This window comes from Myotis yumanensis, unplaced genomic scaffold (genome assembly GCF_028538775.1).
Source record: "Myotis yumanensis isolate MYYU_CA2020_CCGP unplaced genomic scaffold, mMyoYum1.0.hap1 SCAF_6, whole genome shotgun sequence".
Classification (NCBI taxonomy): domain Eukaryota; kingdom Metazoa; phylum Chordata; class Mammalia; order Chiroptera; family Vespertilionidae; genus Myotis; species Myotis yumanensis.
This window is the reverse complement of record NW_027223757.1, coordinates 18,079,253-18,104,086: the sequence shown is the minus strand read 5'-3', so window position 1 is coordinate 18,104,086 and position 24,834 is coordinate 18,079,253. Positions and strand designations below refer to the sequence as shown.

The 24,834-nt window shown below is 37.3% G+C and overlaps 1 protein-coding gene and 1 pseudogene across 1 annotated transcript in view; both read left to right on the top strand.

The window, feature by feature from the left end:
* The first annotated feature begins 3,480 nt into the window (after positions 1–3,480).
* THEMIS (thymocyte selection associated) overlaps positions 3,481–24,834 on the top strand; it is a 133,329-nt gene continuing 111,975 nt past the window's right edge. The window contains exon 1 of the mRNA XM_070419230.1: positions 3,481–3,667. Within this exon, the coding sequence (XP_070275331.1) occupies positions 3,577–3,667 (91 nt within the window). The 5' untranslated portion in view covers positions 3,481–3,576. The remainder of the gene's footprint in view (positions 3,668–24,834) is intronic.
* Positions 8,553–9,186, top strand: LOC139013042 (glycolipid transfer protein-like; annotated as a pseudogene).

Here is a 24,834-nt window from a genome sequence, read left to right as displayed (position 1 = left end):
CCAGGCCGGCAGGGGAGCGCATTTGGGAGCAATTGGGCCAATAGGGGAGGGCAGTTGGGGGCAATCGGGCTGGCAGGGGAGCAGTTAGACATCGATCAGGCTGGCAGGGAGTGATTAGGGGGTGATCAGACTGGCAGGCTGGCGAGCAGTTGGGAGCCAGCAGTCCTGGATTGTGAGAGGGATCCCAGATTGGAGGGTGCAGGCTGAGCTGAGGGACACCCCCTCCCCCCAGTGCATGAATTTCGTGCACCGGGCCTCTAGTTGTAAATAATGCTGTAATGAATATAGACGTGCATATACTCTTTCAAATTAGTGTGTTGGGTTTCTTTGCACATAAACCCTCAGTTTTATTTTCAATTGTATTTTTTAACTTGAGAATTTTGATTGTTACTTTTATAAATTCTCCTTCTAGTTTTAAGCATGTTAAAACTATTTTAAATTCCATGCCTAATAATTTCATATCTGATTTTATTTTAATTATTAAAGCCTAGACATTGTGTTTAAAAAGGAATAGAAGTTCTGGTTGATTTTCTCCAAAGGCAGGATTTACTATTGCTATTGTCTGACAGCTAAAATGGAGCAATCACTTTAATCCAATCAGGGATTGAGCTAATTTTAGTCTGGGGAAGGCTTGTCCTACTTATAGTCAATATTTTCTTTGAAAAAGTATCTTTCAGGGGCCCCAACTGGAAGCAAGGTGCATTTATCTGAGCTCCCTCCTCCTTGGCAGGCCCTACCTTCCAAGCTATAAGAGACTGTTGGAAAGCACTTCTTGCCCACCGTGTGGCTCTGTGGTTGAGGGCCAACATATGAACCAGGAGGTCATGTTTGATTCCCAGTCAGGGCACATACCCTGGTTGTGGGCTTGATCCCCAGTGTGGAGTCCTACTGATCACTTTCTAACTTGTGTCTCATATAATCAACCCTATTCTCGTTTTGAATGGGCAAAGTTCTGAAAGGTGCTGAACAACTCATTTTTCTGAGTTTTCCTGGATGCTTTAGAGCTAAATTCTAATTATTATCTCTCTAGCTATGTGAAACTGCTAAAAACTCAACTCAGCTTCTCTCCTCCTTAACCACCACTTTTGCTCTGCTTCTCAGCCTCTCTCTTGATGCCAATTACTAACCCATAAATGTCTTGACAGGAAAAGAAGTGCAGAACACTGGGTTCCCTCACTGTGTTTTCATACCTTTCAGCATACATACCTTTCAAGCCCTGGCTGCCTAATAGTTCTCCTGTTCCTTAAAACAGACATTTTAAAAAGCACCCACTTTTCACATTGTCCTTGGTAGGAGCATTGGTTCAATTTACTGAATAAAAGAGTCTTTCCTACTGATTTGGAATTTTGCCTTTTTCAAATAGTGATTATTTATCCTCTGGTTTGTTTCTGAGCTCTGATTCATCTATTATAACTGCAGTCTGCTGTTTCAGTTATTGAACTTTAATGATTAATTTTACTACCTGGTGGTTCAAGTACCCTTTCAATACTGCTATTCGTCAATTTTATCTTGGTGCTCCCATCAGGATTTCTTTGCCTACAGTGTCAGAAGTGATTCTGATCTGGACTTACGTGGAAGCGGTGGGGATACAGAGCAAGAACAGAGAGAGGGATATGGAGCATTGCCATCGCGAGTGTACGAGGCATGTGGAGGTTGGAGATGGCACATCCCGCCATGCAGCCTTCTGGCTTGGGAAACTAAGAGAATGGTAGTGTCGTTAACTAATACTGGGAATATAAGAGAAGCAGATTGTAACAGAAAGGAAGGATCATCTGTTGAAAGAGCAAAAGACTGGTGATATTTTAAAATGACTTCTTTAGCTAGTAGGATAGAAAGTTGACTTGGAAATATTAAGGAAAAAAAAAAAAAGATCAAGTGATGTCCAGATTTGATATCCAATCAAATTTGTTGTGGCACCGATTCTCACAGATAGATGTGTGCTTTTTAAGGAGCAGTGCACAGCAGCTTTTCCATATATTCAACCATGTGAGGTGTGCTGTTAGGCTGTAAACAATGTTTGTGGTCAATTAAGGAGCCTATGCTTAGAAAGAGGGGTGCAGAAGGCAAAGTAATCAAATCTGGGAGATTAGGGGGAAAATGACAGTGAGGAAGTAGAAGCTACTGGTGAAAAAACGAGTAAAATGACCCCGTGGGTCGCGACCATAGGAAAACACATATAGCATATCAGATATTTACATCACGATTCATAACAGTAGCAAAATTACAGTTATGAAGTAGCAACGAAAATAATTTTATGGTTGGGGGTCACCACAACATGAGGAACTGTATGAAAGGGTCACGGCATTAGGAAGGTTGAGAACCAAAGTAAGGTGGTATTTTATTGCTAGGTCACTTATGTGAACGATATGGTGGAGCTGTGATGAGCCTTGGCCCTCTCTATCTGGCTATGCTCTTTGCAGCCTAAAGCTAAGACAGTTTCTAGACAGGGAGCCTGTTTGGATGCAGTTTCTTAGCACTTTTCACTTGTTCTATACCAAGCAGGCTTCCTTTATGCACCCTTAAAGAGACTTAGGAAATATCGCCTTGAGTTGTATACTGTAGCTTTAAAGCATTGTTTCAGCAAATACAAAGAATACAGAGGGAGAGCGTTTCTAAGATTTGTTTTTACAAGGCTTCTCTTGCTCCCTCTGACTTGGGGGAATTTTTCCAGCCTAAATTTGAACCACGGGATCAGAATTGTAGAATTTTAGCCTTGAAAGAAATTGTACAATTTATTTGACTCCTTCTATGTTTTCTCCATTTAATAAATGAGAGAAATAAGGAACAGCAAGTAACCTGTACATCAGAAGCAGATCTAAACCCAGGAAACCCAGGTGTGCTAATGACAGATTTAGATACTTTCACTATAGTGTGGAGATTAGAAAATGCACATTAACTTCCTGAATTAATTTACTGTATCACTTTGCATATTGCTCCCCTGCCTGACTCTCCTTTAAGATTCAGCAAAAATTTTAATGTGGAAGAATAAAAAGTGGTTTCGATCCTCTCTCTCCAGAGTATCAGATTTCTGAAAATTGCTGACAAAAAGCACTTTCAGGACCAAATTTAATATAAAAGCACAGAGTATGCAAATAAGGCACAAAGCCAAACTTTAGAAATGAACTAAAAAGATAAAGAATTAACATGGTGCCTTGTTTAGGATGAGACTTTAGTCCTGCATTCCTGTTCTTTCCTGGTCAACAAGCAACTGGGCCCCTGATCTGTAGATGCACACCTGGAGTGGCAACAGACGATGAGCTACTTATCAAATCTCACTTTTTGGGCAATTTCTGTTTAGACATGCTCACCCCACCCCCATCCTGTTCTACTTCAGTGTCAGAAGGAAATGAAGCCACAACTAGAACAAAAAGAGCTCTCACACCTTTTGTCTCCTCCCTCCCTCCTCAAGGCCCTCTCCACACAGAGCTGCTCCACCCCAGTTGGGCTCTATGTGACATTCCTACCAGCCAGCCTGTGGAAGGAATGATGAGCAGGGCCTGCAATTACAGGCAAGTGACACCCAGAAGCCCCAAGCTTCTGTAAGTTCCAGGTCTGTACGAGACACAAGTCAGAGCCATGGCATTGTCGCTGGAAGAATTTGTCCACTCCCTTGACCTCCGGACCCTCCCCAGGGTCCTAGAAATCCAGTCAGGGATCTACTTTGAAGGTAAGCACCCTCCTATCTCTTGGATGGCTAGACATGCTTATACAGTATATATTCTTGGGAACTGGAGGGAGAAATTTTAATAGAACATATATGAGTTCCGTTAAAGGAAAAGTGATCATGAAAGGGAGAAAGTAAATAGCTCACCAATGGTCAAGACCCAAAGGTGTTGGAGAAGAGAGAAACTAGATAGATAGGACTCTGGGGTGAAGAGGCGCAAGGAATTGAATGAAGCTTCTTAAGCTTCTCAAAGGCCTCCAAATAGTTCAACATAAATGGCTAATTATTTCTGCCTTTTCTTTGAAATCGGGTGTAATGAAAGAATGAAAAGGTATCCATATTTATGTTTCTAGAAAATAAAAAAATAAAATTTAGTTTTTCTAGAACAGCAGTAACTACTAAAAGTGCTTAGAAAGAAAAGTTTAGCAAACTCTTAACCATTCTTAATGTTGCTTCTGTCAATGCTTCTTTCACTCTTTCTGTAGGGGCCTAATTCCTAAATCTTTAAATAATGACATTTTTATTTGAAGGTATAGAAATTAATGTTTCCTAACCACAAGATGATTTTTAAGAATTTATATTCAAAAGCCAGAGTTCAATTGGGTTTATCGATTAATAAGTTAATGTGTTTTGAAGTAACTTACTATGTTAATTCAGCAAAAGAATGTTAAAGCCTAGAGATGCTATCTACCCTAGAATTTTTAAGCAGTTAGTTTGAATACATGCAAGAAAAAGGGCATTTTCTAGGCAAATACATATTTCTTGTCATGATAGTGGTAGAATTAAGGCAGTAATGAAATTAAGTACAAAAAGAAACTAATGGGAAAATAACTCAAAGAAGTGTTGGTAGGCAAATCTTTCCTGTTCGTAGACAAAATAATGTTTTAGATATTATAAAATAAGATTGACAATACACACACACACACACACACACACACACACACACACACATTGGTGTGGTCTACCATCAGCTTAATACTGGGTTTTGTTGAAGTCATTTGTAAATTGATTATTTGAAATCAAGCCATATTTTCCCATGTATACAATATTATGAAATATATTATTGTTCATAAGTCAGCCCCAAATCTTTTTTTGTTTGTTTGTTTCATGGTTTGTGCTATTGAGGCTTTGCATAGAAAGTCGATCTTCATGTCTAAATTGCAAAGATAGCCCTGACTGGTTTGGCTCAGTGGATAAATTGCAAAGATATGTTCCTATGTTATTTTATATTGCCTTTTCCATATGACATTTCACATTTAGTTTTTAATCCATTTGGAAGACACTTTGTTCTGAGGTGCAGAAGGATCCCATTTTAGTTTTTCCATATCATAAACCTAACTTCCCAATACCGTTTACTAAGCTAGCCATCCTCTCCTCATTGATTTGTGTTGCTGCTTTTAGTTTCTGGATTAATCTGTCTCTGAAATATCACTTCTATTCCAGTAGTCTATTTTTTTCTCAATTATATCAAAATCGTCATATTAAGTATTAAAATGTAATTTATGTATAGACCAATCCCTGCTTTTGCTCCTTTTTTTCCTAAATTGACTTAACTATTTATAGACTTTTCAAATATGTTTTTAAAGAAACCAATTACTTAAGAAATTCAACTAGAATTTCTATGGATTGAACTGATTTTATAGATTAATTTGGGATGAATTGACATTTTTATATTAAGTTTTACAAAAGAACAAAGTATGTCTCTCCATGTGTTCAGACCCTCCTCATGCTTTTAATACTTTACTACGTATGCTATATTTCAATTAAGAAAAAAACTGCATACAGAATTCAGGTGAATTTTTACAAAGTATTCACATTTATGTAACCACCACTCTGGTCAAGAAATAAAAAATTGTAAGTATTCTAGAAAACTCATTTGGTGCCTTTAATCAATCATTATTGATCACCCTCCCCAAAGGTAATTATTATTATGACTTTTGTCAATTTATAAACATATAGTATATATCCTTTTCTGATTGGCATGTATGCTCAACATCATATTTTAAAATTAATCCATGATGCTCTATATAGTTTATACATTTCAGTGTTTATAATATTCCATTTAGTGAATATACCACAATTTTCTATCAATTTTCTATCCATTCTACTTATAATGGACATTTGAATTATTCCCAGTTTGGAGTTGTTACTAGCAATGTCATCATGAGTATTTTTGTACATGTGTGTTCACTTGTATATGCATTCAGTTGAGTATATAAATAAGTGACATTGCCATGTCATGTTATGCGTATGTTCAGCTTTGGTGAATAATGAAAACAAGTTTCCCTAGTAGTTATACCAATTTACATTCCCACCAGCAATATATGAAAGATGCAGTTAATCTATGTCCCTGGCAACACTTGATGTTATCAATCTTCATAATTTTAGTTATTCTGGAGAATTGTAGTTGTAGTTTGTACCTCCCGGCAACTAATGAAATTGAGCACCTTTTCATATGTTTAAAGGCCTTTGGGATATGGCCTTTAAACACACACACACACACACACACACACACACACACACACAGTATTGGGATTCTTTACCCTTAATTATCTGTTTTGCAAATGTCCATCTCACTCAATAGCTTACATTTTTAATTGGTGTCTTTTGATGGAAGTCTTAATTTCAGTGATAGTAAAATCAGTTTATAATTGCTTTCTTTTTTATGCGTTGTCAAAGAAATTTTCATGAAGATATGTTCTCTCTCTTTTTAAGTTTCTACTTTTCTTTTCCAATTACAGTTTACATTCAATGTTATTTTGTATTAGTTTCAGGTATATAGAACCACTGTTCTATATACATTATGTATTAAAATAATATACATTATGTAGTAGTCTCCCCCCACACCAATATTTCAAGTAGACACCTGGCACCATACTAGTTACACTATTATTGACTACATTCCATGTCCTGTAATTTATATCCCATGACTATTTTGTGGCTACCAATTTGTGCTTCTCAATGCCTTCACCTTTTTCATCCAGTCCCCCAACCCTCCTCCCCTCTGGCAATCATCAGTCTTCTCTCTGTATCTATAAGTCTGTTTCTATTTTGTTTGTTCATTTATTTTGCTCTTTAGATTCCACATATAGGTATTTGTCTTTCTCTGTCTGACTTATTTCACTAGGTATTATACCCACTAGGTCCATTCATGCTGTTGCAAATGGTAAGATTTCATACTTTTATTATGGCCAAGTAATAATCTATTGTATATATGTACCCCCACTTTTTTTATCCGCTCATCTTTTGATGGGTACTTGGGTTACTTCCATAAATTGGCTATTGTAAATAATGCTGCAATGAACATCAGGGTGCATATAGTATTTCAAATAAGTTTTGGGGTTTCTTCAGATATATTCCAAGAAGTGGAATCACTGAGTCATAAGGCAGTTCCATTTCTAATTCTTTGAGGAACATCCATACTGTTATTCATAGTGGTTGCATCAGTCTGCATTTCTATGGGCAGTGCACAAAGGTTCCCTTTTCTCCACATCCTCACCAACATTTGTCGTTTGTTGATTTATTATAACCATTCTGACAGGTGTGAGGTGTTATCTCATTGTGGTTTTAATTTGCATTTCTCTGATGACTAGTGACATTGAACAACTTTTCTTACTAGTGTGTCTGTGCCATCTGTATGTCATCTTTGGAGAAATGTCTATTCAGGCCCTCAGCCCATTTGTTCATTGTATTCGTTTTTCTGGTGTTGAGTGGTATGATTTCTTTATATATCTTGGATATTAACCCTTTATCCGATATGTCATTGGCAAATATCTTAAGTATGTTGCCTTTTCGTTTTGTTGATGGTTTCCTTTGCTCTATAGTCCATGTGGGAAGAAATTTAAGTGTCTCAAAGACCAACATGGAAGGTCTGAATAGAGGAGAAGCCTTTCCACAAAGGCCTCTGCTGGAGGAGAAGCAGGAGAAAGTGGGGTAGTTTGTTGATGAAAAGAAATGACATAGAGCACTAGGTTGTGAAAGTGTCAAGGGTAAATGTTTGTTTTTAGCACATAGTTTTTGATGGACTATTAATTATGATTATAGCCCTATATATTGAGGGCTTATTATGGGCCAGGAACTGTGCCAAGCCCTTTATATATAAACTAGAGACCCGGTGCACAAATTTGTTCATGGGTGGGGGCCCTCTGGGTGGCCTGCAGAGATCGGGCTGAAACCCTCAGTCCAATGCCACCTGCAGCTCCTACCTGCTGCTCCTGCTCATCCCAGCCCCACTGTGCCTGCTGCAGGCTCGTGCCCAATCAGTCCCAATCGGGAGAGGCTCACAATACCACAGCAGCACTCACCAGCCATGAGCACTGTGTCTGGCACCCTCCCAAGGGGAGTGGCCTGCGGGATTGGGCTGAAACCGGCTCTCCAACATCCCCTGAGGGGTTCTGGGTTGTGAGAGGGCACAGGCCAGGCCGAGGGACCCCACCAGTGCATGATCAGGCCAGGGAGGGGCCGCAGAAGGCTCCAGGGTGTGTCTGGCCAATCTTGCTCAGTCCCTATCAGCCGGACCCCAACAACAAGCTAACCTACTGGTCAGAGCATCTGCCCCCTGGTGGTCAGTGCACATCATAGTGATCAGTTGAGCAGCCTTAGCATATCATTAGCATATTACATATTATATATATATATATATATATCACCAGTGACCATAATGGCATCACAACCATAACAACTGTTAGACCAGAACCACCACAGCCCCTCACCCCTAGGCAACACGATGGGGTGCGAGTCTGATGGGGGAAAGCCAAAGAAATAGGGGGGAAGTTCTTAAGGGTCTGCGGGATTGGGGTAGTCCGTCCAGAGTAGGTTTGGAGTGTGCTGAGGAAGGAAGAGGAAGATCCAATTAGAAAATGGCATCACCACTGGCCTCGACCCCAAAATGGCGCTGCTGGCCGAGCACCTGCTGAAGCTGCTGTCCACGAACAAGCAGATCGAGACCCGGCCCTTCCTGGAGGCAGTGTCCCACCTGCTGCCCTTCTTCAATTGCCTTGGGTCCCCAGTGTTTATGTCCATCAAGGCAGATATAAGTGGTAAGTAACATCACAAAAATCAAAGCTGTGTACAACACCAACCCAGCCAAGTTCTGGACCCTGCAGAATATCCTGGAGGCAAAGAAGGAAATGTATAGAGCAGAGTGGCCCAAAGTGGGGGCCATGCTGGCGCTAATGTGGTTGAAAAGGGGCCTCTGCTTCATCTAGGTCTTCCTGCTGAGCATCTGCAACAGGGAGCGGGAGGAGAGCCACCCTAACCTCATCTGCGTCAATGCCACCAAGGCCTACGAGATGGCGCTCAAGAAGTACCACGACTGGATCATGCAGAAGATCTTCCAAGCAGCGCTGTATCCTGCACCCTACAAGTCCGACTTCCTAAAAGTGCTCTCTAAGGGCCAGAATGTAACGGAGGAGGAGTGCCTGGAGAAGGTCCGCCTGTTCCTGGTCAACTACACGGCCACCATTGACATCATCTACGAGATGTACACCAAGATGAACGCTGAGCTCAACTACAAGGTATAGGTGTGCCCAGTGGCTGGCACTCTCAGAAACAGACAAGCCAGAATCACTGTGAAGCAAGCTGACAGGCTGCTTTGGCTTGCATCCCCAAGAGCAGCCCAGAATCTGGCTGGGGTTGCAGGGGACAGCCCTGGTTTCTGAAAAGTCATTTTTGGGGTCTATCCTAACAGAGCAATAAATAACCACACTTCTTCTGAATCACGTTTAATTTCACAGCAGCACAGACTGACTGCCTTCATTTCAGTGTGATAAAAATAAGTTAATGTTGCTAATAAGTCAAGTCCTAGGGTTTTCTGTCCCCGTCCCCCCACCTGGTGCATGACCCTGGGGGAGCCCTGGCATACACCTCATTTTAAAAATGAGGATCTGGTGCAGTGATGTTTCAGGTCGTGTAAGGACCACGAGGAGTCTGATTTGAAATTATATAGGATTTTTTTTTTTAAAGCAAACTGCTGTGTGCTCTTCTGTGGTTGCACAGCCCAGCGTCACAGTGCTGTCAGTATAGGCCCCGCTCTTTCCTACTGTCTTTTTCCAGACAGTTTTTTATAGTTGAAAACAACCAGCAAGCCTTTGATGACCTTGCCCAAGGGGACTTTATTTTAAAGCTATCAGGTATGAGTAACTGACCACAGATGACTGAACTTGAATTCTTCTGCATAAGTATTTTCTTCAAGGACAGCCTACCCCACCTAAGAAACTACTTATCATATGTATTCTCTCAGAGGGGAGACCACGAGCCTCCCGATGCCGAGACCCAAGGAAACACCTCGCTGCCTTAACTGTCCCTCCTGGCACCAACAAGAGCTATATTTTGAAAGTGTTGGGGTGAATAGAGGACCCCCAAAGAATTCATGTGTGTTAAAAACCTAATGAGGAACAATTGGTGATTTTTATGCAAACACTAAATAATTCTTAATAAATAAATCTCTATTTTAGAATCACAAAAAACAAAACAAACAAAAACAACTTTGGAGATATTGAAGGGCAGTTTGTCCAGACTGTTGAGAGCTCAGAATTAGAGTTTAATTGGGATAGAAATCCTGCTAATAGCATCTGATGTCTGAAATCTGAGCATTCTACTTTTAGGTTTTCCATTTCAAGTTTTTGGAGACTCTGGTTGGAAAGTGTTTGCATAGAAGCCCATAAGTATTAAGTATTTGCTGTGTTTACCATCCTTAGTTCTCTGTAAGGGATGTGAAACAATGTTAAACGCCTTGTGTTCTCAAGAAGCTTGAATTTTAAAATAAAAAATAAAGAAGAAATACAAATATTAAAAATAAAAAAAGAAGAAGCTTGAGTTTTAGGGGCAAAATCAGGCAGGCAGGCGAGTGGTTAGGAGCCAGCAGTTCCAGATTGTGAGAGGGATATCCGTGGTATCGGGCCTAAACTGGCAGTCGGACATCCCCCTAAAGGTCCTGGATTGCGAGAAGGTGCAGGCTGGGCTGAGGGACCCACCCCCTTCCTGTGCACGAATTTCGTGCACCGGGCCTCTAGTATTTATATAATGTGTATGTCTATAGATAAATATATGTGAATATATCTAATATAACATATGTAACTAAATAATGCTTTATATATGCTCATCTATATATAAATTCATTATTTCACATATATTTAATCTTTTAAAATTACTTAACTTATTATATTCGTAGAAAAATTTAATCCCTGGCAATATCTTGAGATTATTATTATTTCCATTTTTAAGATCACCTATTTGCCATATCACCTACATATGCCTCATGTTTAAAACTTATAGTAAACTTATAGTAAGGTTTACTTTGCTCACCTGAAGGGTTTATAAAATTCTATAGTGAACCCTATCATTATAGAACCATCAATGTTTTTAAGAAATATTAAAACAATTTATTGATGATAATTTGACTATACAAATTGGGTTGCTAAAGTAAACATGAACAAGAAATACCTAGTACTAGTTATACATTTTTTTGTCTTTTAATAACTTATTACTGATTACAATTGCAATTTGACAAGTATGATATGGAAGTATTAACTTTGAAGCTGGCTGAATAAGTATATTGAATAATAATACTTAGTAAATTCTATATTATATGAACATGATCTTTAAGGATTTGTTGCATCTGTAAAAGTTCATATGGCAACAAATAATGCCTATTTTAATGTCAACATAATTATTTTATGGCCAATTGAATTTAGTTTTCATCAGGCTTAATTTAATCAGCTTTGAACATGGTACTAAAATCATGGCAATTTTGAAAATTATAACATTGTATTCAATGTGTATTTACTCATATTTTATAGGCTTTAAATATTAAGACAAAACAAAAACATTCTTTCACTTTTTCACATATATTTACAATATTGATACTTGTTCATTATAGACTCAAGAGGAATGAAATTATGTAAAAGTCTAATGAAATATGGCCTGTCACATTTTTTAAAAAGAAATTTCAGCTAAAACAGAAGTAATATTTCTGTATGTGAGTATATGTTTATAAAGATTTATTAAAGATAAGCATTAATTTCTATAGCAGAATCTTTTACATGTTTATGACATGTTCTGTTGAGCTTCACAGATTGAAATTCAGGACAACTTAAGTTCACAGATGTTAAAATTTGAAAACTTTATATATAAGCTCTAAAATTAAGTAAAACTTGTTATATTCCTAACTTAAAATTAATAATGTTTTATTAAATAAATCTAAATTTGCTCTGTTTGTGTCAGTGGCATATGGTTAGGCACTAAAATGACAGAATAAAATTTGGAAAACTTAAATGTTCATTTTAGAAATACATATTGGAATCATACTGATTTGGCAATATGTAAAAATTACATTCGTGACTACATTTTAAGGCATAAACTTGTTTTAAATGATGTTGAATTTTTTTGAACCATTTATCTAAGACCTGTTATTTCAGATAATGTATAATTTGACTCCTAGAATGTCTTTAGACCATATACTACAGATCAATAAGAAGTTACTTTTTCGATGTAATTAAATATTATATTTTAAGAAATAAGAATCAAAATATCTCAAGTTTTAAGACATACAAGCATTTTATAAAAGTTTAGAGCATTGTGTGTGTGTGTGCTTGAATGAAATAGTTTGTTTCCCTAAAATTTAGTTCAAGCAGGCCTTATTTTATTTTATTTTTTTTTTATTTCTTTTTTTTTTTAAATCTTTATTGTTCAGATTATTACATTTGTTCCTCTTTTTTCCCCCCATAACTCCCCTCCTTCCAGCTCCCACCCCACCCTCCACCCTCACTCCCCACCCACTGAGTTCATCCATAGGTGCATGATTTTTGTCCAGTCACTTCCCGCATCTCCCACACCCCTTTTCCCCCAAGAATAGTCAGTCCATTCCCTTTCTATGTCCCTGATTCATTATAGTCACCAGTTCATTCTGTACATCAGGTTATTTATTCACTTGATTCTTAGATTCATTTGTTGATGGATGCATATTTGTTGTTCATAATTTGTATCTTTACCTTTTTCTTCTTCTTCCTCTTCTTAAAGGATACCTTTCAGCATTTCATATAATACTGGTTTGGCGGTGATGAACTCCTTTAGTTTTTCCTTATCTGTGAAGCTCTTTATCTGACCTTCAATTCTGAATGATAGCTTTGCTGGATAAAGTAATCTTGGTTGTAGGTTCTTGGTATTCAGCACTTTGAATATTTCTTGCCATTCCCTTCTGGCCTGCAAAGTTTCTGTTGAGAAATCAGCTGACAGTCGTATGGGTATTCCCTTGTAGGTAATTGAGCCTCTTTCTCTTGCTGCTTTTAAGATTTTCTCTTTGTCTTTTGCTCTTGGCATTTTAATTATGATGTGTCTTGGTGTGGTCCTCTTTGGATTCCTTTTGTTTGGGGTTCTCTGCACTTCTTGGACCTGTAAGTCCATTTCTTTCTCCAGGTGGGGGAAGTTTTCTGCCATTATTTCTTGAAATAGGTTTTCAATATCTTGCTGTCTCTCATCTTCTGGCACTCCAATGACTCTGATATTAGTCCGCTTAAAGCTGTCCCAGAGGCTCCTTACACTATCTTCACACTTTCGGATTCTTTTTTCATTTTGCTTTTCCAATTGGGTGTTTGTCGAATCTTTGGTTTGATTCTTGTGCTCCTCTGGTCTGCTATTGGGTATAATATTCTTTATTTCAGTCCGTGTATGCTTACTTTCTAATTTCTTTATCGTAGCATCGAGGGTCTCATTAGTTTTCGTGAGGCTCTGCACAAATTTATGGCAAGCCCTCAAAATTGCGATTCTTAGCTCCATATCCTCCATTTCTGTCATGTTTTTTTGTCTCTGCATCTTTTATGCTTTCTTGGTGCACCCCCTTGTGGTCTCTGTGCGCAGTCTTGTTCTAGCCAAGCCTTAATTGTTGTAGTTAACACTAGAGGGATTTGACCACCAGGCCGACTGGCTGTGGAAATCAGCTGTGGGAAACCTTCAGTCCTCAGGGGAGGCGCTAGTCCAGCCCTTGCCTGAGGCGATCGGCAAATGGCTGTGCGCAGGGTTTGGGCGGGGCGGGCTCAACAGGGCGGGGGGGGAGGGAGCAGCTATGGCCGCTCTCAGTCCGTCCCCAGGGGCTCTGCCTCTCTGTCCCAGCAACCGCTGCAAACCTCGGAGGGGCCGTAGCCAGACAGTCCCGCTTCTCCCGTTTGAGTCTGGGTCCCTAGAGACTCACCCGGATCTGTAGCCCAGAGTCTGAGACTCGCTCCTGATTGAAAACGACAATCTCGCCCTCAGCCGCCAGCCCGCTTTGCGCGCGCACCCTCACCACCGCACCGCCGTACCTTTAAATTTTCCACATTGCGCCTCCGCTGAGCGTGGGAATGCTGTTGTTTTTGCTTCTAGTTGAAGAGACTCTCCTCAGCCAGCCTTCCCGTGGTTCTGGTTGATGTTTGCTCCGACTTTTAGTTGTATTTTTGAAGTGGTTGTCCACGGCGGCAGTCTCCGGTGTTTACCTATGCCGCCATCTTCGATCTATCAAGCAGGCCTTATTTTAGGAAAATGCTCAAAGTAGGTACATTAAGAACAAGCAAAAAATGTTTAACTAAGAATAATTTCAGCTATCTTATTTTCAAAAGCTGTAGGAGACAATAACTGCCAGAAAAATTTTGTGTTATTTACTACAGTGGAGATGTTCTATAATGAAGACATTTTTGTACAATGGAGTATATTATGTATTTCTATAGTAGAGGATTTACACTTAAATATTTCTAACTCATTTGTTGTTAAGTACCAAACCTGACTGTTCAACACACAGTTAAAAAGTGGAGGGCAGCATATGTTTTTGCATATAATCATGTAAACAAATTATTCATATATCTTTTTCATTAAATAAGTACTACTATACAGAAAAGATGGAACAAGAGATTAAATAACAATTACATTTTTTTATTGGCTGCTAGATTTCCAGTGCCGTGAAATAAACATTTTGGTTAGGAAACTTAATTACCTAAATTTATTTTAATAGATACAAATTATTGGTCATTTATTTAACATGGAACAGCATTTATTAAAGGAAAAGAAAATTAAAACTTTTGCCTTATGTATATTAGTTTATATGTTTGTATATTATGATATTAATACATTTGTTAGGCACTACTAAATGAGTAAGTCTTGATAATGAAAGTAACTTCAAATAATGTGTAAAAAAGTATGAAAAATTATTTTGAGAAATGTGTGTCTTTGATGCAATATTCAAACTCTTGAATGGAAAAACATTACATTTTAATTGGGGCATCTACTTAGTTTTATTCCTAATAAAAATTTATAATCATTGCACTTTTTTAGAACTAAGATTCTAGCAAAAGCCGTGAGTTGAAATTTACTTAAATAAAATATACATTTTTCACATGAAATAATACTTTGTAAATGGGAATAGACAGTCATATATTAACAAGATGTTGTTATTTTAAAGAAAAATAATTTATTAGAAATTGAGGCAAGTTTTCTCTTAATTTATGTAATAAAATTAACTCTCAAATATTCTGATTCTTATAAAGACAAACTAGATTTCAAGAGCTTTACTCTAAGTTAGAAAGGTTGGTTTTAATGAGTCAGCATTTGTATCAGTTAAGGGAATTACACCTGCCCCATAAATGTGTGAATTTGAAACCACAGACCAAAGAACATTTTTTTTTTTTACTTTTCTATTGTCATCAGAAAAAGCTTAAAGCACATTTAAAACAATTTTTCCAGAACTCCTGAAATCAAATCATGTGTTTTGAATTAACTCATTAACAGAAACCCCTTTGATTTTGAACATTAGTAACATAGTTATTAATTTAAATGTTCCTATGTAAATAGTGTATGTATTTATTACAGTAATTTTATTTTAATTTTATTTTTTAAATATATTTTATTGATTTTTTACAGAGAGGAAGGGAGAGAGATAGAGAGTTAGAAACATCGATGAGAGAGAAACATCGATCAGCTGCCTCCTGCACATCTCCTACTGAGGATGTGCCCGCAACGAGGTATATGCCCTTGACCGGAATTGAACCTGGGACCTTTTAGTCCGCAGGCCGACGCTCTATCCACCGAGCCAAACCGGTTTTGGCTATTACAGTAATGTTAAATCAGTAATGATATAGCATGCTCAAAGACTTTATAAAATCTTGACAATTATAAAAATGTTCCAATTTCTCCCCCCCAACACACATAATTTGTCCATTGTTTTAAAAAGTAATTTTCTACATTTCTAGTCAATCTACTCATTTTAGAATGAGACAACATTCTAGATAAATAAAAGTAACCTCATTTTATAGAGGCAGAGATCTATTTAAAATCACGTTTTTATGCAATTATTTCATTCACCAATTATTAATAAAGAGAACACTTACTTGTCCTAATAACAGGATCAAAAATTACCTTTCTTAATGATACTTAATATAAGGAAGTAGATAAAAAATAAAGTGAACAAATAAATTTCCAAGTGTATTCATTTATTCTGCTAACAGTGAGTGGCTGCCTAATACCTGGCAGCATGCTGAATTTGCAGCACCCAAGATCATTAAATCAGCATGGCCTTCTCAAAGAAGTCAAGGCTTTCTCATGAAGTCAAACGTAACACTTACAAAGATATCATGACCTGCTCTACATAAACACATTCAACAGGTTATGTACTTATTCCCGGATTGATATAGTTTTGGTCAACTATAAATTTTCAGATAATGTACCTAAGGGAACACTTTTTTTCCCCTCAATATAGAAAAATAACACTATTTTGAAGAAGACTTTTTTTGGACATTTAATAAACTACTTCCTATTGTGTAACACATACTTTTAAAGCTTAAATGAGTACTTTACCACAGAAGACTGAAGAATGAAATTTTAATTTCTGCCATTAAGAGTGGTTTCTTACTTGGAACAGTAAGCCATTCAGTAGCAAGTTCTCATTAAAAATTTGACAGTGAAATTAACAACGGATAGGTGCCATTCATCTGACAAGTGACCTGTAGTTTTGCTTTTTTATTGTGGGACTTCATGCTGGTTGCTTTTCTAAACAGGCTCCTTTGAAAAACAAAGCTGAATTATTCAAGTCAGCACCATGTTTTTAAAAAACCACAGGCTTGCTGCTCAGTAAAGCTCAGCAGCTCCTTTTTTTTTTAGCTCCTATTTATTAATGTAACCTATGGATGAACATTAATTTCATCCTACTTATTAAGAAAAGCTACAGAAAATCATGCCAGACTTTCTGGGGAAAATGACTTTTGTTGCAAACTGACCAGAACTAATTAGGTCATTCACCATTATTAGTTTTTGTTTGTTTGTTTGTTTTGGTAGACATGGATAGCCTTCATTCCATGGAAGCACATGGTCTCATGGAATGAACGAAAACCTTAGATCAAATGTTGACAGATGTAAAACATTAATTTGCAAGCAGACAGGAAAATAGTTATATGCTCGGGGTGTCAACTTGACTTCATCCCAGCTGTTTGTTTCGATGCTCTGACCGGACCTTACACGGAAGGCTCATTGGAGACTTCTGCAGCAATATCCCAGCAGCAGGATCCAGTTACCCTTCTAGTCAGACAACGACCTTGCTTTGGATCAGCAGCTGAACTAGGGCTGTAAAGCATGGGGTTTATATTGGACTCACTAGATTCTTTTACTCCTTTGCAAGAACAGGAGCGCCTATGTAATATTTGGAACTAATCAACAAATTTTGAACACTGCTCACTTCACCAATGGGGCCTTCATATTAATATCCATTATGATAATAAAAACACTTTTGTGTTAATAGGAAATAAATGTAGGTGATAATTGTGGTAGTTGTTTTAAGAGTATATATGGTGCGGCCAATGTGGCGCAGTGGTTAAATGTCAATCTACGGTCCAGGAAGTTACAGATTGAATTCCCAGTCAGGGCACATGCCTGGGTTTCTATCCCCAGTGTGGGGTGTGCAGGAAGCAGCTGATCAATGATTCTCTTCATCATTGATGTTTCTCTCTCTCTCTCCCTCTCCTTTCCTCTTTAAAATCAATAAAAATATATTTTAATAAAAGTATATATACACTTCTAAATAACCTTTTGTGTATTAACTAGTCATCTGGGTTTATATTTCTGATTAGTGTACTGCAAATGTTGGCATTTTCTTTATCTCTTTCCCAGGGCTATAGGTTAAAACAATTGAACATCCTACTTATGTATCTCACTTTTGTGCTGAAGTATTTTAAGTAAATGACATGCACATTATAATATTAAACATTTATCTTCACATGTGTCACAGATGCTCTGTTTGTCTCACTTTTAGTGGAGCTGATATATCCATGGAGTTGCTTTTGTTTTGTTTTTACTCTTATAGTTTTAACTAATCCTGAATTTGTATGATTTTCCAGGTTGATATGTATTGTCCTGACTTCTCTACCTATTTAGTGATTTGTAACAGCAGTTCTCAAAGCTCAGTAAACTTTGAAATCTACTGGGGAGCTTTAAAAAAAACACACCAATTCCTGGGTTGTACCCTGGTGAATCTGATTTAGAATTTCTGGAGTATAGCCCAAGAACCTTTATTTTTAAATTGTGCCCAGTTAATTTTGGTGCAGGCTGTTGGCAAACAGTTGTTTAAGAGAAACTGGATAGGACCATCTCGGCTTCCGAATGGCCATTTGACATTAGGAACGATATATCAAGACCTGAGCATGGTGTTGTCTTCTCAATATTTCCACATCTGAGTAAGCCATCATTCCCTGGGTCTCTCACTGTAGCATTTGGCAGCACATTTCAGTTCCCTTAGCGGCCTTTGTTGCCCTGTAAACTGCTATTAGGACTTTCGTAGAACAATCGCACTATACTGCCTTAGGTTTGAATCCACTTTCCTTAAATTCTCTCCAACCACTGACTTTTTATTTTGTAATCAGATCATCTTGGAAAAACACTCGATGTCAGATAATCCTTAAACACATGCTAATTTGTTTACGTCTGAAAAGTGATGTTTGTACTTTCTGGAATGCCCTTTTCATTAATATTAATAACCAACCATCTAGATTGACCCTGTTGGGCCACAATCACACATCAACTACTACATATGTAAGACATTATACTTTAAGTTGTTTGTCACCGACTTCATTAGCATGAGAGGACAATCAGGGTGATACAAGGATGCTGAAATTACCCAAGCTCTGAAGCTCTAGTCTAGGCTCTCATCTAAGCTTCCATTTTTTTCCTTCTGGTAGATAAAAAGAAATGCTGTTCAATACAGTAGCCAGTAGCCTTATGTGGCTATTTAAATTAATTAAAATAAGTAAATTTAATATTGAGTTCCTCAGATTAGTTACATTTCGAATGTGTCCGTTAGGTCACATTTTAATTATAACTATAATATGTCCATCATTGCATAATGTTCTATTGGACATTGCTGCTGGAGTTCTTCTGGGAGTCCCAAAGTTGGAAAGTGGCTCACAGCTTCTCTGGTATCAGTATAATCCACTGCCTCCACCTCTGTCTCTGCTGTCCTGGCTCTCCTAAGGACTTGCTGCAGTTTGGTGGTTATGAATTTTCCTCAGGCTGTTTCTGCTTTACCTTGTCCGCAAGTGTTTCTGTGTTTGTCTCAGACTTTCTCAGTATGTCACTAGTGTGAAAAATTGCACTGTAGCACATACACACTTATATATTTAAATTAAATGTTTGTTTTGAGATGATTGCAGATTCACACAAAATTGTAAACAATAATACAAAGAGATCCCACGTAGCTTTTACCCAGTTTGCCTCCATCTGTAATTATGATTAATTTTCTCAATATTTCTAGTACTGAACCAGTTATTCATTTTATATTTGGTGAGTTGTGATATATTGTGGGGGGTTTGTGTGTGTGTGTTTTTATGTGTGTGTGTTTTGTTGTTGTTTTGTATTTTTTTGTTTGTTTTTTTGCTTGAAGAAATTGGTTCATTTCACTAAAATTGTGAAATTACATATCATATCCTCTGGATTTTTTCCCCTTATTGGTAATTTGTGTTTTTTTTCTTCTTCAAAGTTGCTAATGGCTTGTTAATTTCATTGATCTTTTCAAAGAATCCCAGGTTCCATCCAGTCAAAGGGTCCCAGGTTCTATTCCAGTTAAGGCTCATACCTTGGTTGCAAACTTAATCCCTAGTTTGTGTAGGAGGCAACAAATTGATATGTCTCTCCTACATTGATGTTTCTCTCTCTCTCTCTCTCTCTCTCTCTCTCTCTCTCGCTCTCACTCTCGAACTTCCTTCTACTCTCTATAAAATTCAATGGGAAATATTCTCAGATGAGGATTAACAAAAACAAAACAAAACACAAAAAACAAAGATGCACATCTCATCTCTCAACTCTACCTTTTCTGACACCACTCAAGCAAGGGGTGGATGAGTATTTTATTACACACATCAAGGGTGGAATCCTAAGGGCTCTCACTCAGCCTTTCCTGGTGTGGGTGGTTGTGGAACCAGATTTTTTTTCCTGTGGTTTTGGCTCAAGTAGTGTGATTACTAATAAAAAGTTTTCTGTCCTACTAGACTGTTCCTTTCCTATTCCTTTGGCTAGAGAGAACAATATTTGTTGGAGCTTTCTTAAAATTTTATTTTATCTGAACCCATTAGCATTTCTAGGTTGCCAGCTTCTTCAGCTTCAGGTATGGGATGAAAGAGGTTAGGAAAATATATGTCTACTGGCATGCCCTCTTCAACCAATGGATAGTCACCTAGAACTTTATGTTGAAGAGGATTTTTAGGTCTCATCTGGATTCAGCTGGAAATGTCCATGGATGATTAGTGATGGGAGGGGAAAATGGTAGAATATACTCTCTGTCATGGAGAATAACTGACACACCAGTTAGATAGAACTCATTGAATTCATTTCCTAGGGATTCTACCTGTTTGTGGTTTGGACTTCAGCTTGTGTAGGTAAGTCTAACAATTCAAAGCATCTGTGGTCAATTAGGCTCAAGCATTGCCTCATACAACTTAGAAGAACATAATGTACAAATCAGAATGCTAATGTAATAATTTGCAATTAGAACTATTACTGTCAAGTTGATTAAAATTCCTGTCTTTTAGCCAGGGCACCCGAGGTGCTGGTGACACTGAGCTAGATGATTTAATAATATTGATTAAGACTTTGTGTATTAAATTAGAACTTTTTTTTTCAGTATGTTCAAATGTTACTCTAATCTCTAACTCCCTCAAACTAGGTCCCATTTCCCTGCACTGACTGAGGTCATTCATTTGTAATGAATGCTTTAGGGAGGCCCTTCTCAAGCTATCTATGGTGAAGGTCCAATTTATTTTCTTTTCCCAATCTATCACAGCTGGTACTTTTGCTCAGCCTGCAGACTGAAGGGTCCTGGGTTCAATTCCAGTCAAGGGCACATGCCCAGATTGTGGGCTCGATCCCCAGTAGGGGGCATGCGTGAGGCCAATCAATGATTTTCTCTCATCATTGATGTTTCTGTTGCTCTCTCCCTCTCCCTTCCTCTCTGAAATCAATAAAAATATATTTTTAAAAAACTTAAAATAAAATCTTATAAAAATAAAAATTTAAAAATAAAGACATAGAAAACACAAACATTTTTATTATTTAATTCAGTGGGCATAAAATAACTTCAAAATTCCTATGAGTTTCTAAACCTTTACTCTCAATTTTTAAACTATATTTCATAAGCAGAATAGTTAATGAAGTGTTCAGTACTAATGAACTTAGAGAAAATTTATAATATGGTGATTCTTTACTTTTTATGCATTGGATAAACACATTATAGTACATGGGAGCCCACGTATAATCAATTCAACCAGTATATTCAGTCATTAAATAGATGTAGAGAATAGGTTTACTTTTTTTTATTCTTTATTGTTTAAAGTATTACATGTGTCTCGTTTTTCCCCCATTGACCTCTCCTGGCCACTCCCCCCCCTTCCTGCCAGCACATGCTCTAACCTCCTCTAGTGTCTGTGTCCATTGGTTATGCTTATATGCAAACATACAAATCTTTTGGTTGATCTCTTATTCCCCCCCCCCCCCCACCTTCCCTCTGAGGTTTGACGATCTGTTCAATGCTTCTCTGTCTCTGGTTCTATTTTTGTTCATCAGTTTATGTTGTTCATTATATTCCACGAATGAGTGAGATCATGTGATATTTATCTTCCTCCAACTGGCTTATTTGGCTTAGCATCATGCTCTCCATGTTCATCCGTGCTGTTGCGAATGGTAAGAGTTCTTTCTTTTTTATAGCAGCTAGTATTCCATTGTGTAGATGTAACACTGTTATTTAATCCACTTATGTGCTGATGGGCCTTAGGCTGTTTCCAAATCTTAGCTATGGTAAATTGTACTGCTCTGAACATAGGAGTGCATATATCCTTTCTGATTGGTGTTTCTGTTTTCTTGGGATATATTCCTAGAAGTGGCATCACTGGGTCAAAGGAGAGTTCCATTTTTAATTTTTTGAGGAAACTCCATACTGTTTTCCATAGTGGCTGCACCAGTCTGCATCCCCACCAGCAGTGCATGAGGGTTCCTTTTTCTCCACATCCTCGCCAGCACTTGTCATTTGTTGATTTGTTGATGATAGCCATTCTGATAGGTGTGAGATGGTACCTCATTGTTGTTTTGATTTGCATCTCTTGGATGATTAGTGACTTTGAGCATGTTTTCATATGTCCCTTGGCCTTCTGTATGTCCACTTTTGAAAAGTGCCCATTTAGGTCCTTTGCCCATTTTTTGATTGGATTGTTTATCTTCCTTTTGTTAAGATGTATGAGTTCCCTATATATTTTGGAGATTAGACCCTTATCAGATATAACATTGGCAAATATGTTCTCCCATGCAGTGGGCTTTCTTGTTGTTTTGTTGATGGTTTCTTTTGCTGTATCAGTAAAGATATTGCTACAACATATGTCTGATATTTTGCTGCCTGTGGATTCTTCTAAGATTTTTATATTTTCCTGTCTTACCAGGTTTACTGTTTTAAATGGCAATAGTGGTCTATAGTAGCTTTATTTAACAGTAAGGATATAAAACATAGGCAAGTATATTAAAGTGTATAAAATTATATAAAAATTATATAAAGCATATAAAAACCAAGTCCTTCCTAAAACAATAAACCAAACTTCCAATGCAACATTGTTCATATAAGAAATTATTATTTATGATGGCATTTTAATGGTTAAAGTTTTAGTGAAATGTGGTTAATTAGTAGTGTCAGGAGATGCAGAACCACTGATTTGTTCCACCATTATTAGGAAATGTTTCGTAGATGTGTAGGAGGGATATTCATTTCATACTCACACATCCCACATCCCTTTGTTCTGATAATTATTAACACAAAGCCACAATGTTGACTTCTATCATAATACCAACTTGCAAACCCTCTTAACACAGTTTTATTTACTCTATTAAATTGGTTCTGCCATTAAGCAAACATCAAGTTTTTAGCTGGTATGTAAAACTGAATCTTTCTTTGTTGACCATTAAGACATTTAAATGGCATGTGCTTCAGGGTGTTTGTGAAATTAGGAATTTCCTAGTTTCTGGTCTTCCTACTATTTTAATCTGCTTTATTCACTCTCAGACTCAGACTTTTTAACTCGTTGTGGATTTCATAGCTTCCCCATACTCAGACTTTTCAAGACTTACCAACATTCACTGAAGTCTCTAGCACTTTTTTGTCTTTAAGCTTGACTTTCCAAATACCACTTAAATCCCCAAATTATAAGAAGAACTCTGTATTCTTAGAGGTAAGAGAGTTTCTATCTTAGTTCTTCTCAGTGTGGACATTTTTCTTCCTATCTAATGCCACTGTTTTACCGTCTTTATATTGATATTTTTGATGTGGAGTAAGCTAGTCTCTATGACCTTGAAAGATCGTTTCCTATTAATGTTCAGATATACCTCTCTAAGTTATATCCAATATCTAAGTAGTTGAATCTACCTCTAGTAAAGCTGAAAACTTATTGTTTCATGTTTGCTATTTTTCCCTGCCTTCTAAAGAATAATCATACCTATTTATGAGGAGTAAAAATACAACTCTGTTAGCAACACCAATATGATATAGTGCTATAAACACTATAATACAATAGCCAGCAAACTTTACAGGTGTAATTTCTTAAGTCCTCCAAACTATTTCAGATTATTTCATTTCATCATTTCATTTCACCCTCAAGTCCAGCAGTATAAAAATGGTCACCATAGTTGCAAAGTGACAAACTTAAGTAGATATTCATATTGTAGAATTAACTACCCTAATGTTCCTTGTCTAGATAATTCATGGCCAGCTACTTGCACATATGCTTGTACATTTGATTCTAAATATACCCAATGAAGATATAACCCATGCCAAAGCTTTGGGTTGACTGTGCTTTAAACTGCTACTGTAGAAAGACTACTACTATATTCAAAACAGTTTACTGTTATTTTACAGTAAAGCTAAGATATAATTCAACATTCAGTAATAATCTACTAAGTAACAAAAACCGGGTTACTAACAGTGTGAGTGAGGTCAAGTATAAATATATAGCTAAGAGATATTGCTTCTCTAGGAACTCATAATAAAATCTAAAATATACATACTATCAGTGGTTAGAAAGTAATGCCCTACCAGCAGGCTGTGATCATGATCACATAGGGTCTATAATGGAGATACATGCAAAGTTCTATTAAAGCACGGAAGAGGGAATTAATTCTCACTCAGGTGTGGGGCTCAAGGAAGGCTTTGGCTAGGAATATGAGCAGAATCTCTAGGATTGATTGATAAGCTGAGCCTTCAGGATCAATTGATACTCATTTACAAACTGATGAGGAAATAAAGAGACAACTGGCCTGGTATCGCTAAAGAAGAGGTGGAGAGTTTAGGAAATGGGTGCATCTTGAGTAAAAAAAAAACCAAACCTCTAAATGATGTGTTTCCTCTGTCCTGACTGCCATACAGTTTTAACTTTGTAGAGAAAATAGAAGAAAATCTATTGAACCAATTGTTTTGGCTCTTCTTATGTGATTACAGTATTACTTATATGAATTGTCAAATAAGGGATGAGCTCATAAAAGGATATTAATGTGTCATTTCTGTTGAGCAAAGTAGCATTAGAGAAGGTGATTTCAAAAGCACAGGGCTCTTTCATTGCAGCCTTCAGGGGCGATGTTTGATCACTGAAAACAGGCTGCTTTGTTCCAGCTTTCTCTGATGTTTGGCATTATCCAGAATA